Raw genomic sequence first — 16,698 nt, 5'->3', positions numbered from 1 at the left:
GCTGCCCACTGCTGCCTTGCTCAGGGTGTCCTGTACAGGGCCAGGCTGTGGAAGCCTCCAAGCTACCTGGTAGGAGGTATGCCAGAAGCTTGCTGAACCGTGGGAATGCTGCAAAAAGATCACAAACAATTTTGGCATTGTTTCTAGGATTGCACTGCCTGCGAGCCTGGTGGGAGGCAGCGCGGGAAGAGCAGTGCCGGCGTTCAGCTTCCCTGGCTGGATGGGCAGCTGGCATCTCTGAAGCTGACACAAATAAATGCATCTCGTGTTAGTAGTGATGTGCAGGGCTTTTCACAACGAAAGCAACCCAATGGAAAATAATCAACACCAAGTGTATGCAAAGAATACATGACATTTCAATCAGTGTTTGTGTATGTGTAGTCAGCACTGAACCTTGCCAGCTGCAGGTAGATAAGAAAATTCACCTAAACAGGACTTTACACTGCATATTCCTTATGAAAGCTTTAGAGAAGCCCAAACACAAGTGAGGAATTTTTTCTTAAGTAAAATCTGGCACCTTTTACGTGGTGAACAAATTCACATACAGACCTGTATACGTATCTCATATGATTAGAGATCGTACATCTGCCTTTCCCAACCACTGCCGGAATGAGGAGTTTAGCATGCAATCAAAGGGTTATTTTCCTTCCCAACTACACACTGTTTGGCTAAAAAGCTGATAGGTAACACTGACCTTTAGCTTGTCATAGCGGTCACTTAAAGCTGCCACCTGATGGTCACGGTGTCGCCCGACCAGTTTACACAAGGCACAAATTAACTGGTCATCAGTCACACAGTACATGTTAACTTTCTCATCCTCATGCTCCAAGCACATTAATCCCCTGATGTGAGAGTCTGGGATAGGCTCGATGAGACGGTGGCCGGTGAATGGCTTCTTATTGGGGTGAGTGGCTTTGAGACAATCCTCGCAGTAGGACACCTCGCAGGTAACGCAGGTTTTCACTGCCTCCTGTGCAGGGTCCTGGTCGCAGAACTGGCAGAGCACCTTCTCGCAGGACGACATGCTGTTGTTATCGAACGCCCGCTCCCGGCGGGTCTCGCTGGGGGAGTTGGGCCCACTGACCGAGGCTTTCTGGAACCTGTCGATGATGTTCTGCAGGGTGACGTTGCGCTTGAGCCCGTCTAGACCGCGCTGGCTGAGGGTGATGACATAGCGGCAGGTCGGGCACTGGAAGGCGGTGATAGACTCCACTGGCTCGTTGGTGGCGCAGTGGGAGACCAGGATGCGGTGCGCGCAGTTGAAGCAGAGGCTGTGAGCGCAAGGCAGCAGCAGCGGGTCTTCAAACAGCTCCAGACAGATAGGGCAGGTCAGTTCTGACTCCAGTGTTTCCATCTTCAGGCAAAGCTTTCCTGTGGCGTCAGCGAAATCCAGGGAAGCTGATCAGCTATCTGGAAACACATGTAAAATTCGATTAGGCAAGAGAAAACATGAGGGGTCAGCCATGGGGGGTTGTCAACTTTCGCCACTGCTCCCTGGTCTGTCAACCCACCATGCCGGGCGGGAGAGCAATCAAAAGTTTTGAACCTGCACATACACACATCAAGGTATTTAAACTGTTTTATTTCTCCCCTCTCTGTTCACTTAAGAATGAAAAAGCCCAAATGTTCTTTATTTTTTTCTCTTTCCCTTTCTCTTTTATGCGATCAAGGAAAACAGCAGATGTTTCTGTGAATTATTAAAATTCAAAATTATGAACTTCAAACAGCCCATTGCAGCAAAATTAGATTTCTTTTGCAGACGCTGCTTTTGGCTTCACTCATTTATTAGTAAAACTTTTTTAAAAAATCCTTCAACTTTGTATGGCATTTTGCAAGGATTAGTCCAGAGTACAACTGATAAATTTAAAATCTCTATTAGCATTAAAAGAGTTATTTTATCAGATTGAAATTTTCGCTTGCTACTATTTTAATAGCATAGCATTTAGAATGCATGTCTGCATTTTGTGCAATATATATATGGATATAAACACAAGGAATAATATTTCTAGCATCTGATATCCTACATATATTTAGGCTATTTATCACGTACTGATATACTCTTATGTATTTCAAGGACACATGCAGCTGTATTTATGTGCACCTATATTTTTGTGCATATATACCTGTATACATATACCAAAAAGCATATCACGCACATGTTTGTAGTAAGATTATTATAGCCACGGGAGCACACAATGTTGTAACTGAAATGCCTAAAAGAAGCAGATTTAGCTAGATGCCAAACAGTAGTTCAGCCCAAATTAGTGATGATCCCAACCTCTAATAAAAGACAAGCCTCTAGACAGTAAGATAGTGAAATGTGTGATTTGCCTAGAAGGAGCTTGTGTAAGTATCCACTTTTGTGTAAGTACTCTCTACTGCTAAAACATATAAACTATGGCTTGCTTTAATGACCTTATTAAACCCCTGAAGTGGATTTGGACAGGAATCAACAATTTTTGAATGGAGGGCATGAGATTTTTCTGGAGAAGGCAGCACTACACCCCCATCAGAGATCAACTGAAACTTCATTTTGCTTCTTTTCCTGCGCTCAGTGTTACAGAGAATGGTTTTGAAAGAGTCGCCCTACGCGACTCTCCCTGCCTAAGCTCCCGTCAAGGACCCGTCACTGCTGCAAGCAGACAGGTCAGTGAAGCAGAAGCAAAATCTATGCTTCACACTCACAGAGCTGTACCTCTTCACAGTACAATCTATTTAAGCTTTGTTGCTCATAACTGAGGATGGCTTCAGATGGCACAGCTGCATCGTCTTTACACTGTAATGTCATTGTTCAGTTGTGTGAACTCTTGACTCCTCCCCTGGCCAGGGAAAAAGACAGAAGGACAAGAATCTCCCACAAACAAACCTCGATTCATTAAGGGTGAGAAAAACTCAGGGCTCATTAGCAGCCTTGGGAACCAAGCACGCTTGAATCTTCTGTGCTTCATGACAATTAGTGTGGGGAGCGTGGTGGCAGTGACAGGAATGCTACCTATAACCTCAGCACGAACCAAAGCAAAAAGGAAAGTTCAGAAAACAGAGGCAAGGTTCAGACTTCACCATTGGTATTTAGTCCTTCTTGCTGTGTGGGAAGAGCAGCAAGGCGTCTGTTCCAGATGTATGCCTAGAAATGAGGATACTTTGCCTCTTTCCACTAATGCGTCCTTTTATTCTGCCAAGAAATCTGAGCATTTAAAAAATGCACTGACCCTATCACAAAATTTGCTTCCCTGTATCTTCCATGATGCTGATCTTTCTTGAAATAAAGTTCAGTTTGCCAAAGACTAATTCATTTCTAGCTATCCATCAGCTGCCATAATTGCACAGTGCATCTGGTCAAAATTAAATGTCTGGAAATTTAATATAAGCAGGAAGACAACTCCCCTCTCAGCCATAGCCATACAGAACAGAAGAGATTAAAGCCTTTTCTGCAAATGAAGACCAGTTTGTCTTTCCTCCTCTTCACTCTCTGTCCCACAGAAGTCCCAGAAGATCAAAATCTCATTCACATTGTTTGAATCCTTTCCACACCACAACTGTCTAGCTCATCATTCCCTTACCCAGCAGGCTGAATGCTGTACTGGAAAAGGGAGAAAGGGATTTGAGTTTGGCAGGAGACAACGTTTAAAAAGACAAACTAATCATTGCTCATCTATTGGCAGCCCTGTGAAAACTGGCCAGCCTTTAAGGTTTGTTTCTTAGGACTATGTTCAGAATACAGGGCTTTCTTCTATGTTAATCTTTCTGAACAAAATTCCTCATGCTCCTCCATTAGCCAAACAGTTTTATTCATCCTGTTTCCCTCTTAAAGCACTTTTTTAAAGCAAAGGCTTTTTTATGGTATTCATATAAAAGAGAGGTATAGATAAAACAGCTAGAAGCAGCAGAAAAACATTTGCATCACTGCCTCACAGAAAGATGTTTGAATCACCATCGGGGCTCTACACAAATACCACCATCTCAATTGATGACTAACTCTAATCTATCTGACCTGAATGAGCAGCAGCTGAGCCTTAACTAATGCTATTCAATATGAGCAAGGGTGCCAAAATCTGATCTCAGACTGTAAACGTCTCAGAATAAGAACCTATCTTCCAAGGTAAACAAAGCTGAGAACACTGATAGAAACCAAAAAAAAAATTACATTTCCCTGTTTTGTTTCGCATTGCAAATAAGTCAAAACACACCACATCTAGGACTGAATAACGAATCCTTTGAGAGCCCCTCACCAAAGATGGGCTGCATTTTCTGGACAATAAGATGATTACTCTAATCCACTGCAATTCTGCTTTCACATTTAAGTAGGTGCCTAAAATACAGATCAGTGTGCTGATGATCCAGCTACAAAATCTTTCAAACTCACTGGCCCTTGCCTTAAGGTTTCATACTGAGTTTGGGTTTTTCTTTTTTCCTTGAGAATGGTAGAGAAACCACAGCTACAGAAAACTGGAAGATTAGGCAGAAACACAATATGCATGGTTTATATATGCATAGGGCTGTATTCCATATTCAACCTAGCTCAGAAATTCAAAGGCACATAGCCTCCAGATACAGAAAGGAGTGAAGTACACAATTTCCTCTTTGCAAAAATATGGAATTACTGGCAGAAAATCATATTATTACCAAAATGTCATTGAAATGACAAGTATTATTTTTCTACCCACGGGAGGTACTTTTAAGAGTAGATACCAAAATAGAAGTGATTGTCAAAACAAATGTTATTTAAACAACAAAAATATACTTAAGTAACTTTGAATTTGTGACATCTCCCCAGGCACATAATGATTAGTTATGCAGTATGTTGTAAACATACAGTAAATTAAATCCCAACATCAATCTGGTTCATTGCAGGACTTCTATTAACATTAGTGGAATTACCATCTCTGTACCTCTCTTACAAACATGACATATTTTGTAGGGGGGATTAACACCTTCATTTGCCAAGACATAGCCCAGCAGCAACAGTGGGATCACTTCTGAGATAACAGATTTAGGAAAGGAAAAAAATTACTGCAGAGAAGCAATTGAAGCCAGAAAAAAAGGGAGTGAGAATATGTGAGAAAAACAGTTTTGCAGACAACAAGGACAATGAATAACAAGAGGGAGGAGATGCTCCAGGTGCAGATTCTCCTGCAACCTGAAAGGAATAAGACGAATGTGTCTTTACAAACAGATGGTGTGAATCTGGTTGCAGATAGGGCCTAGGGACTTGTAGGTATGCTAGTAACAGGAGAAACCATGAGTTTCAGAAAATTTTACTAATTGACGTGGACTGCTACTCTGCCAAGGTCGTGTTAAATTTCTGGACTTTGAGAAGAAGAACAAAGACTTAATAGAGCTATGTTATTCAAAGGGTGTTTGTGCGTGCATGTTAAAGGGGACATATAATAGGTGGATTGGGAAGTCTGTACCTTCCAAGTGCCTTAGCCAATGGGAAAAGGGAGAGAGGGGTGTGGCCAGAAAATTGGGATGAAAAGGAGGCTGCGTCCTCCAACAATCTGAGACACCCCATGAAGAGACACCCTATGGCCTCTCCCTTTGTTCATAAATAAAGTTACAGGACTCCTCTGTCTCTTTTCCAGATATAAAACTCTGGCAATGTGAATTTTTTCCACACAAACCCACGGTGAAGACCATGGTGAGGCAGACTGGCCCCCCCCCCCCCCCCCCGCAGCCTGCAGAGGTTCATGGTGGAACAAAGATCCACCTGCAGCCCTAACAAGACTGCACACCACAGCGGGTGAATGCCAAAAGCAGCCTGTGACCCTGTGGGAAGCTTATGCTGGAGCAGATTCCTGGCAGGACTTGTGACCCATGAGGGACTCATGTTGGAACAGCCTGTTCCTGAAGGACTGCACTGTGTGGAAGGGACCCACACTGCAGAGTGTGTGAAGAACTGCACCCTGTGGGAAGGACCCATGCAAAAGTTCTTGTAAGAATTACTGTCTCCTATGGGATGGACCCCACACCAGAGCCAGGGAAGCGTGTGAGGAGTCCTCCATCTGAGGAGGAAGGAGAAGCAGAAAAAATGTGTGATGTATTGACTGCAACCCCTGTTCCCCATCTCCCACTGCTGCTAGGGAGAGCAAAGCAGAAAAATCATTAAGCCTGGGAAGAAGGGGTGGAGGGGAAGGTATTTTATTTCTCATTACCTGATTCTGATTTGATTGGTAAAAGTTAAATTAATTCTCCTAAGTCAAGTCTGTTTTGCCTAGGACAGTAACTGGTGAGTGATCTCTTCATGCCCTTACCTTGACCCATCAGCCTTTCATTACATTTATTCTCCCTGGCTCAGCTGAGGAGGAGAGTAACAGAGCAGCTTTGGTCGGCACTTGGCACCCAGCCACGGTCAACTCACCACAAGTATAAAACTACATTTATAAATGAATATGTCAAAAATTCTAGTGTATTGAGATCACTTTTGGTCAGTAAAACACTACAGAATTCTCCCCACACTGAATAAATCCCTAGCTATTACAATAAAGTTAGCAGGCAATGTTTTAGCATGCCACACAGTGTCTCCTGCTCTTCTTATATTCCAGCTGGTCCTAGAACCTTCAAGACAAGTGAGAACAGAATCTACCAGGAGTGGAAAAGCACTGGAAAACAATGTCCTAGAAAACTTCACTTTTCAGTCTTGTAAAGGTGGAGCTCATGGCATGAATTAAAGCTGTTTCATTTGAATCGTAGTGAACTCAGTCCCATCGTAGGAGGAGGAAGCTGTAGGCCATTCTAAAAATTTTAAGCATCTTACTAACAAATAGCATTGGCCAAAAGATTTGGACTTGTGACACATTCCAAAATTCCTTGAGAATCTTCTCTGGTAAAATCACAGTTTGCAGTGGTTTGGTGAATTATAGCCAAAATATGCCTAAGCAGGCTTGAATAGCATTTTTCCTAGTCATGTTTTCTAACAATTTAGTGTTAAGACTACTATGGAAAGGCTGCTACAGTAAGGCCATTTCAACCCTGGTCCTTCAGACTCATACACAGAATGGACACAAGACCACTGGCTAATTTAAAGATTAAGCACCTGAAGATTAAGGTTTTTTGTTAAAAAAACTTGGCAACCTTTTTGGGTAGAAAATGAAATGCATTTAACTGCCATTATGTGAATATGAAAAGAAATGGAACACAAAATATAAATACGCAAGTATGAAATGCAATAAAATGAGTTGTGCATGCATAGGCGTGTCCATATATGCATGTATCCTAGGTTTATAGTACAAGGGGAATTGCAGTCAGCACCCACACTATTCCTGAGTAATCTATGGAATGCTTAAGCAGGTTACTACCATAACACAGAGCTTTAGTTTTAAAAGTCGCAACGCTTTTCTGTTAAGTGAACAGCAAAAGTAACATTTTTAATTTTTGTTCTTGTAATAAACTTTCTACAGGCTATTAAAAAAAACCCCAGCTTTCAATTCCTTCAGTTAACAGTGAAAAAAATATAAGGAAATACTATTTTTTTTTGCCATTTTCTATAATTTTCTAGGATATACACAAAATTGTCTCGGGAACAACTTTTCTTTCCAACAAATGAATGTGATTGTTCCACAGCCCATTCAATCAACATTTCAAGTGTAATTAAACTGAAGAACTCCTGCATTGCCCAGGTGATCCCTAGTCCATTACAGATTTTACCTTCTGCAGCACAGATATTGAAGCTTGTGAGTACTCGTGATGTTAGCAGTTGCCAACAGCACAGCTAGTGAGATATTAATGGAAATAATATAGTTTGTGTGAGTAGTGCAAAAAGAACTAATAATCCAACTTAATTTTTTTTTTTTTTTTTTTTTTTTAGAAATGTTTCATGGAAACTTCTATAGCAGTGAAGAAAGCAGGCTGCACTCACCCTGAAGCAAGCAAATACTTGTTTTCCCACTGTCTGTTATCAAAGCAGTGAGAATTAATAAATATTCAAAAAATAGTGTCTGTTCAACAGCTCCCAAAATGCAAAAACAAATGATCAGCATGAAAGAAAATTACTAGTTAATTTGATTCATACATTTTCATTGACAGAAAAATTATCATCTGCCTTGCCTAGAAGTTACATGCAGCCTTTCCATAATGTTGAGATAGTTGTTTGCAACATTTAAATGATATCAATACAGCAAAAGCACGCCTGCTAAGCTGTTTGCAGTGTTATAAAGCCTTGACAACATCCCTTTCTGGTTGGAACATATGCTAGTATGAGAATGCATTTTCAAAAAGATGAATCCTGTTATGCTATTCAGTGAGACAAGAGCATCTCACAGAATTAAGGTTTTTGGCACAACACCACATATTCCTTCTCAAAACTAACAGACTAGAAAAAATTATTATCCTGTAAATCCCAAAGAAATCAATAAATTGCTGATTTAATATTATATATAGTAATATATTAGGTACAATATTACATGTGCACATAAACCTAGACTACTATACACTTGGAATGCTTTTAGGTCTTTATTCTTAATGTTTTTGCAACTCCTGTAGCTTTACATTCTTTAGATACAAGATTTAATATTTCCTCAGAATTCTTCAGGGGAAGGAAAGCAATGAATTGTTTAATCTGTAGCACATGTGACCTCCAATTAAATTTATGGTTGAAAGTCTGTTCCAAAAACCTCCTCAACTAAATTCGCACTCTTCATTTGAGAAAGTGGTATTTATTCTGGGGTATATAATAGCTATATAGGAACAAATAACAAGTTCACATCATGGTCTGATACTGGCAGCATGGAAAACAACAGCTGGAACAACAGCAAAAACTTACCAAAGGGGACAAATTGCTATGTGTCACACCATTCTTTTTTCCTCACTCATTTCAAGTGAAGAGTTTCCCTGATATAGGTGCCACTCCACAGCAAAAGGAAGGTAAAATAATTTTACCCGCCCAAACCACCAGTTTTCCTAAGGCTTTAGTTGCAGTACAGAGTTGGAAATCTCTCACATATCCCCAGCTTGTGTAATGCCTTAGGTGATACAGCACACCCTGATTTTTAACATAGAGGATACAGCAACAGAAATGCTCAGAAATTATGTGTTCCAACACATTCCTTCTAGTCACACACAGATACTTTAATGCAGCTTGGAAACTCTGGAGCCATTAAGCTGCTGAGAGTTTTCAGAGGATGTATTAGGGTGGCAGAAAAATTATTCTCTTCCCACCAAGTTGTTTTATGAAGTCTTTCACCACAGCTAAGTAAAGGGAATCATGAGTATTACAGTTCACCTAGATAATGTTTTCACCTAGATAATGACATTTTAATTTCTCACGAAAGAATAACAGGGTCTACTTTCTTATCAGAGAGAACATTTAAAATAACAGCAATAAATGTCCCAGGAACTGATACAGGTATAAAGGTGCAACCTCAACCCACCACAGAGAGTTCTGAACTTAAACTACCTGCAAGATGTATTTTTGATAACTAAAGGCTCTTGTATTTATAATCATATTACAAAACAGAGTGTTAACCTCTCACTGTCCTGATTCCCTGGTCCTTAAAAAAGCCTATAAAAGATTTTTTTTAAAGGAATGAACACATTTTCTCAGAGTTCTGCTCTGTACATTTACATAGAATACTAAGAGATTCTGGCTTTTGCAAAAAAACCCTTCTACTCTCTAACACTGAAGATGTCCTTGTAATTTATGCCTGCTGTACTCTCAGTACACTGAACTCCCTAAGATCAATGATGTATTTAAAAATCAAGACTTTAATCAGGTCCTTAGAAGAGGAAATTAGCTGTGAACAATGGGAAGGTGGATGATAAGGAACAAATTACATCTGTGTTCTGAAGGTTATCTGTTTTAGATCCCTGACAGAAACCTGTCACCAATGGAGGAAACACACAGCTCAGGCTTCCTGGGCCTGAGAATAATAAAATGTGAATCAGCAGGAGGACTACTGCATTAGGAAAGAGAAACTTCACATCGGCCCTTGCCAGACCCTGAGTCCAGCTCTGAGAGGAGTGGGGACATTTCCTGTCTTACTGCTGTCACTGGGGCCACCATGGGCATGTTTCTACCACCACAGCTTGGGGTACCAGGCTGCTGTTCAGCATTAGCAGAATAATTTTTAGGAGTGTTCTTCAACTCTGTAGACCAGAACAGAAATCCGCAAGTACCTGGTAGCAAATCACAAAGTGAAAAAATATGCCAATGCAATCCTGTCTTGCAGCATAGTGGTTCCTAAATGCAAGTGGTGGCTTTCATCTGAACAGGTTTCTATAGTCCCTTGGAAATCCATCGAAAGAAATGGCCATCTCTAAAGCCATCTGATTTAAATTATTTGAGATTATCTTTAGTATTAAGTGGTCTGTGCTTACTAGATATGTTTGTTTTAGTCCAGGTATGAAAGAAACTTAAGAATCTAAGAAATTAAGACTACATCAACTAACAAGTAACTTTTTCCAGTGTTCTTGAGCTATAAAAAGAGAAAATAGAGAATCTAACATCTATTCCTTTTTGTGCTTATGTTCTCAACATCACTTGTTTAGTCAAATTTCTTCCAATAAATATCTTTGAATACACTTAATTTCTATTGTTCTCTAATTAAAAATCCCAAGAGGAGACAAGGAAAACTGAGTTGAGTTGCAGAAGAAAAATCCCAGAGCAACCGCTTTCCAGCTGACACCACTGAGCAGGGATTTTTCTGGTTTTGGATAGTTCTGCTTCTGAATTACTGTATCAATACCACCAATAGACCTCTCAAATAAAAGGTTCTCAATATCACTCACAAAATAGTTTAGTAGCTTTTAAGAGAGAATTGAAAGAGAAAACAATAGCTTAATTATATCCCTTTAGATGTTCTTCATCAATTACATAAAAGGTCTCACAGTTTATGTAAAAAAAAAAAAAAAAACCAACAAAATTGTACATTTCCTGTCAGCTGGCAAGCAGGTCAGTGTTACTGAAATAACTAGAGTGGCACTTGAGAAAGAGCTACTGGTATGCATCTGCACAGCTTCCAGCTTTTTCCTCCAGCAGCTTCATAAATACCTACTTTCAAACATCACTGAGTGTCACCTTATCCTCAGACAACAGTTTGTCTTGAACTATTTTACTGGGAAAATCACACGATGATTCTGTACCTATGAGCTATAGATGCTGCTGATTCTCCTAAATGTGTGCTGCATTTTGTGGGCTTTTGTGGATGTCGAATTTGCATACGAAATAACCGTAGTGACCAGACCATCAGCCTGAGCACACTGGTGCCAAATGTACATCCTTTGAAAAAACACCACCTTTCAGCCATCATACTTGGAGCATGTCACTGCTTTAGGTTATGTAACTTTATCATTTACAAATAAGCAAATGGAATTTGAAAGACTTTGCACAAGGGCTGAAGTAGGCTTCAGGGAATTGCATTTTTAAAATTTTACTGATGTAAACATGTATCTTAGCTTTCATCTGTTATTTTAAAAACAGAATTATTATGTTCCAGATGTTGTTAACACTATGCAGATGCTAATGCTCCTTTATCTCTCTAACTGGTTTTATGACAACTAACAAGACAATAAGTTCTTGTTTGAAAACACAAGATGAAAAATGTCTCCTTTTTTCTAGGCTTTCTAGTACTAAAAAGATAATTCATCACAGCAACAGAGCAAACCTCAACTCCTCCCTACGGCTGCTAAACACATTATAAAATACTTCCTAAATTACTCGCAATGGCAAGCGTACACATGTGCATGTGCTCCAGTCCCAGCGAGGCCCCCAGCCGCATACCCACCGCTGGATCCCGCCCTGCATCCTCTGCGGGGAGCATTGCTGCGGAGACAGGGACCGCACCGACCCTCGGAAACCACCGGCACCCGGCGGGGACAGGCAGGAGCCCCCGGCACTATCCCAGCAATCCCGTGGCAGCGCCGACTGCTTCTGCAACTGCAAGACACTTGTGGCTGAAACACAACAGGAAAATCTCCCCTACAATTGCAGGAAAACCCGCTCCACCTAACCGTCTCCGCCAGGATCCGAGCTCCCAAAGCCAGCCCTTCGTGCTGCACCCACAGCAAAACACCTCCTCTCCTTCCCGAGGGTCAGCCCTGGTGGGGTGAAGGCAGGAAGAGATGAATCTTCTCCCAGAACATGCCAGCAAGCCAAGGGCTGTGGTGGGACAGTGCTGTCTCATGGCTTGGGTGAGGGTGAGCCCAGCCCTGGGGGCTGGCAGCACCCAGCCCTGTAAGGGGAGGCTGGCTTGGACTGGCCAAACCTGCCACGTTCAGAAGGAACATTTCCACCTTCGCTGCTCTCCAGAATGGCAGAACTCTGCACGACAGACTTATGGCAAATAATCACTTCCTTTTTACTGTTTTCCCCAAATATTATTCAAAAATGTAACAGCGCAAAGTCTAGCAGAAGTTTGCCAAAAGTGGGAACAATTTGAGAGAATATAGCACCTGTGTGAAAGACTTCTCCTCCTACAAACACCACAGAGACCTTAGTGTCTGAGATTCACCAGGTGCAACGCAAGATGATAGCAGTTGCTTAATTTTACTTTTTTTTGTAAATTTTACTTTATCTTGTATGTGAGCAGCAAACTGCAACAGGAAACTGCAAATGCTTTACCAAAGTGCCCAGGAGGAATCCTGACTGAGTCACACCAGACATTTGGTCTCCAACAAAGGTGTTAAAAAAATCACACAAAGTGGAAACAGCAGGAAAGAATTGCTTCCTTGTGTTCTCTGTTTTTCATGTTGCAATGCCCTCTTTCATACAATAGTAACACAACAAAGTGAAACAAAACATACCTCAGACATTTGAGCATAAGATTGCAAACCCACACTTGTCTTAGGTTTTTCTTCTGTAGAAGAGCCTGTACTTTGTTCTTTTGAAGCAATAAACAACTGTTTTGATTATTTAATTTCCTATTCATTTTATTTCCTTGAAACAACAGACCAGAGACCCTATACAAATGCAGGTTCTTCATAAGGTTTTTAAAGCTCTTTGCTGGCAACGTCTGTTAACTTGTGTGTGGAATAGCAGCTTCTAACAGGAAAACTGAGCATGCAGAAAGCAAGACAGATGTGCAGAGAGATTGCGATTATTAGAAGGTAATTATACAATATTCTACGACCTTTCCCTGATATTAAGTGTCCATGGATAACCTACAGTCAAGTCAAGTTATAAGCAGCCCAGTAGGAGCCACAGCACAACTCCGAGATGGAAAAATTTTAGATTCCTCAATACATATTCTGTTCTCGATCTTTCATTAAACAGCATCAAGTACTTTCTTTGGACTGTTTGTCCAGCTATGCTGGCTTATACTCGTCCAGATGCATTTGTGGTCAACCAGCACAAATGATTCTTCATTCTTCTGATCAGATGCTGTCCTGATGCTCTCTTTGTCCACATTATATTAGTCAGCCTTTTCATGCCCTTTGCTTGCAGACATCAGCCACAGTCTGAAGCAGTTTCAAGGAAATAAGATTATCTTAAAAGTCCAATAATCCTAATTTTGCCAATACATATGCCTTAATTCCTGCATGAGTTTTACTTCAGTTTGAGGGTAGCACACTGCACATGTTACAATAGACAACACTGAGGGAGATTTCATAATTAGAGCTGAGTATCTCTATGTGATGGTTTGTCAGAAAAGGTTTCAGAATACTTTTCACTGCTTCTGCATGAGTCTGCACATATATACATGTATGCAAGTGAATAATTATGAGTTCAAACCCATTGCCTCATGAAGTGTACTTATGTCACTTATGATGGCAGCTTGAGTCATCATTCAAGAACCTTACCTTAAGATAATGAAGTCATCTAACAAATATCCTCACACTAACCTCCCTTCTTAGAGTTTTGAACTCAAATGTGAACTATAAAATAGATGTCTTCTAGCCTTCCTCCTCTTCAATGCCTATTGAAATTCATGAAAACCTCAACAGAAGTGTCTTTAGACATGAAGTTGGATTCTCATATAGAAGAAGGACTGAAATACATGACTGAATATAATCAAATTACCACAGTTTTACAAGATATCATCTCTAGTGCTCAGAGCTAACACAGCTATGCATTTGCATTCTTATAATACCCACCAAGAGCTTTGGTGAATTTTACAAAGGAAAAAAAAGATTTCACCCACCAATAGCTCCTTTCTGCTGAAACTTACCACCTTCACCACAGAATCAGTAGATTAAGTGCTGAACCACAGCTCATGTATTTCTTTGCATGGTATGAACTACAAAAAATTATTTCTGAAGGTGTGTATAGTTGCAGTAAGTTACAGCAGCAAAAAGAAGTAGGTGGTTTGTGACAGTGATTTCTTAAACTATGTCAAAAGATTCCCTAGATATCAATTGACAATGTCCCTAGCTCAAAGAGGATGTGAAGAAATTCAATCTAAGACTCTGAGCTACTACTAGAGAGGTAAGTTATTGTATCTGAATTTAATATAGCTTAAGTCTATAGTGAAAATCCATCTATTGACCCTCTGTAAAATTATTCTTTCATCATGTGTGGATTCTAAAATTATGTATTTCTGATGCCAGTCTCCAAACTGTATCTATTTTCTGTGCAGCCATTGTTTCTGCCAAATTCACAGTCAGCTCTTCATGGTAAAAGTTTGATCAGTGCAATCCTGTTGTTTCAGGGAGCATCAAGTATCATACTTCATATTCTGTGAGCCTCACACTTGTGCTTTACAGTTACAGTGTTATTCTGGTTAAAATGCTCCTGGCAATCAAGAAACAAAGCACCTTAGGAGCTGAAACAGATCAACAAATAGAAGAGAAACAAGCAACTACCCAGTTAGGTTACAAGAAATCCTGTTTCCAGAAAATATTCAAAGTGCTAGAAAAAGACAATACCAGGACTGACTGAGAGAAGAAACTTAGATGGGGCACAAAATCATAATCCAATGTTAATCTGAAATTTACCAACACGCAAGCATCCAGCACAGCTTTTTGCTGGGCTCCATTGTGTTGCTTGTGAGTCAGGCATAGATATTTTAGTAAAAACGGCTGGACTTGAAAATTGGTCCATGGGGCTTTTAAGAAAGCTAGAAAGCAAGATTTTTCTCTTGATAACTTGAAAATACTAATATGCAGTTTCCAAATCTCATTTTTACTGCCTTGCCTTCTGCCCTCAAAAGAGAATTCTCTATGCCACTCCTTCAGTGTGCAGAAGGGAAATAAAATCTTTCTTTTATAGTTCATTATTTGTGCAATTTTATCTTATTTTGATGGACAGGGAACATATATTTTTAGACTGATAGGTGCTGCTGCCGGGCACTTATTCCAAACAATCAGTCCACAGTCTTCAGAAAGCAGATGCCATAGCGTAGTATAATGGATCACACTGAAACTGTAATATTAACAAATGGAACAAATATGCTAATGTCTGCAGTTTGTAACTTTTCCACAGGCAAGCACAATCACATAAATTACTTGTTCTATACAGCTAATCATAGAACTCTATGATGAAGAAAAGCATCAACAGTGGCTTGGTTAAAAATAGTATCTCCCTCGTCTTTCTTCTCTTGCCATATGGTCAGTCAGCACAGAGGGGCTGATCCAAATGACATTGGCAACTCACATTTTTCTAAACAGAGCCAGAGTAAGAGCAGCTTCATTGCTGTTCTTAACAGCATGCCTGATACATACGGTTTTCCTGCTCCAGGCAAATATCTTCAGTACATTTCTGACTGGCCACAGCCTCTGCTCACCCCAAGTGAAGGAAGCGGAGAAAATACATGTGTTCCTCCCTTTAAGTCAGCATCTGCACCTTGCAATTCTCTTTGAAAATTAAGGACATAAAAGGGAAAAAAAGGCAGTCTGGCTTTTTGGAAAACTTAAGAAATATCATGTCACCAAGAGTGATTCATGTGATACAATTTGAGCAATTCCTTAGTATGAAATTGTTTCATATGAATGCTAAGTGATAATTCTTCCTCAAATAGTTGTATCATATTAATTACTCTTTAAGCTACAGACCACTTCTGATCTCATTGATGGAACTCTTAAGACACTGAAGGGTCACTGTATGCAGGTATGCCATTTCTTCCCTAGCGCTTCATTTGTATTTAAATATAATTTGAATTTGACCCAATAAGCCATAGTATAAATTACCCACCATTAAGGCTCTTTGGAGAAAGGCAAAACTATAATTTCAACAGCAGCATGTGACTCTAAAATACTTTATGCCTTACTGAAGGGGAAATGTGTAGTCCTTGATTCATATTTGAATAGATTATAAATTGCTCTAACAAATATCATATTTCTCCAATTTAAATAAAAGCCCGTCTTTCTAAACTTCAAAGTAAGCCACAAACAACAAAATCCCCTAGCTTAGAATATATAGCAGCTGCTTGTAAATTTGGGGGTAGGTGAGGCAGAGAAAGGGAAAAAAAGCTATTCCACTGCTACACAGAATTTGCTTTTAACAATTCCTTGTGATCAATTAAGCCTTTTGCTCAGTGCTGCATTTTGGGTTTCAGACAGAGAAAGAAGATTTATTGCTCTGTTCTAATTTTTTAGATTAACAACATTACACTGAATTCTAATCTGACCCCCCGAAGGACATTGAGGGAATGATCAGAGGAGTATGAAAACATCAGTTGAACCTGACTAGCAAAATAAGGCTTGAAGAATATCAGTGTGCAAGGATATGTTTAAAAATGGGGGAGGAAAAATAAAACTAACTCAGTCAAAAGCACAGGAAGTTGATCCTTTTTAGGTTTTCTCCTGCAGAAAAAACAGAAGGATTGTTTA

The 16,698-nt window shown here is 40.0% G+C and overlaps 1 protein-coding gene across 6 annotated transcripts in view; it reads right to left on the bottom strand.

Annotated features, from left to right (window-relative positions):
• The window catches only part of MID1 (midline 1), a 241,068-nt gene that overhangs the window by 96,408 nt on the left and 127,962 nt on the right, over nt 1–16,698 (bottom strand). For 4 of the 6 annotated variants that reach the window (XM_083855465.1, XM_083855460.1, XM_083855463.1 and 1 more), the window contains exon 2: nt 695–1,410. In XM_083855465.1, the coding sequence (XP_083711591.1) occupies nt 695–1,354 (660 nt within the window). In that variant the 5' untranslated portion in view covers nt 1,355–1,410. Of the gene's footprint in view, nt 1–694; nt 1,411–2,866; nt 2,889–11,717; nt 11,813–16,698 lie in introns of those variants that run through there. The other 2 variants (XM_083855462.1, XM_083855464.1) reach the window with 2 other exon arrangements.

This window comes from Zosterops lateralis (genome assembly GCF_965231275.1).
Source record: "Zosterops lateralis genome assembly, chromosome: 2".
NCBI classification, from domain to species: Eukaryota; Metazoa; Chordata; class Aves; order Passeriformes; family Zosteropidae; genus Zosterops; species Zosterops lateralis.
This window is presented reverse-complemented; position numbering and strand designations above follow the sequence as displayed.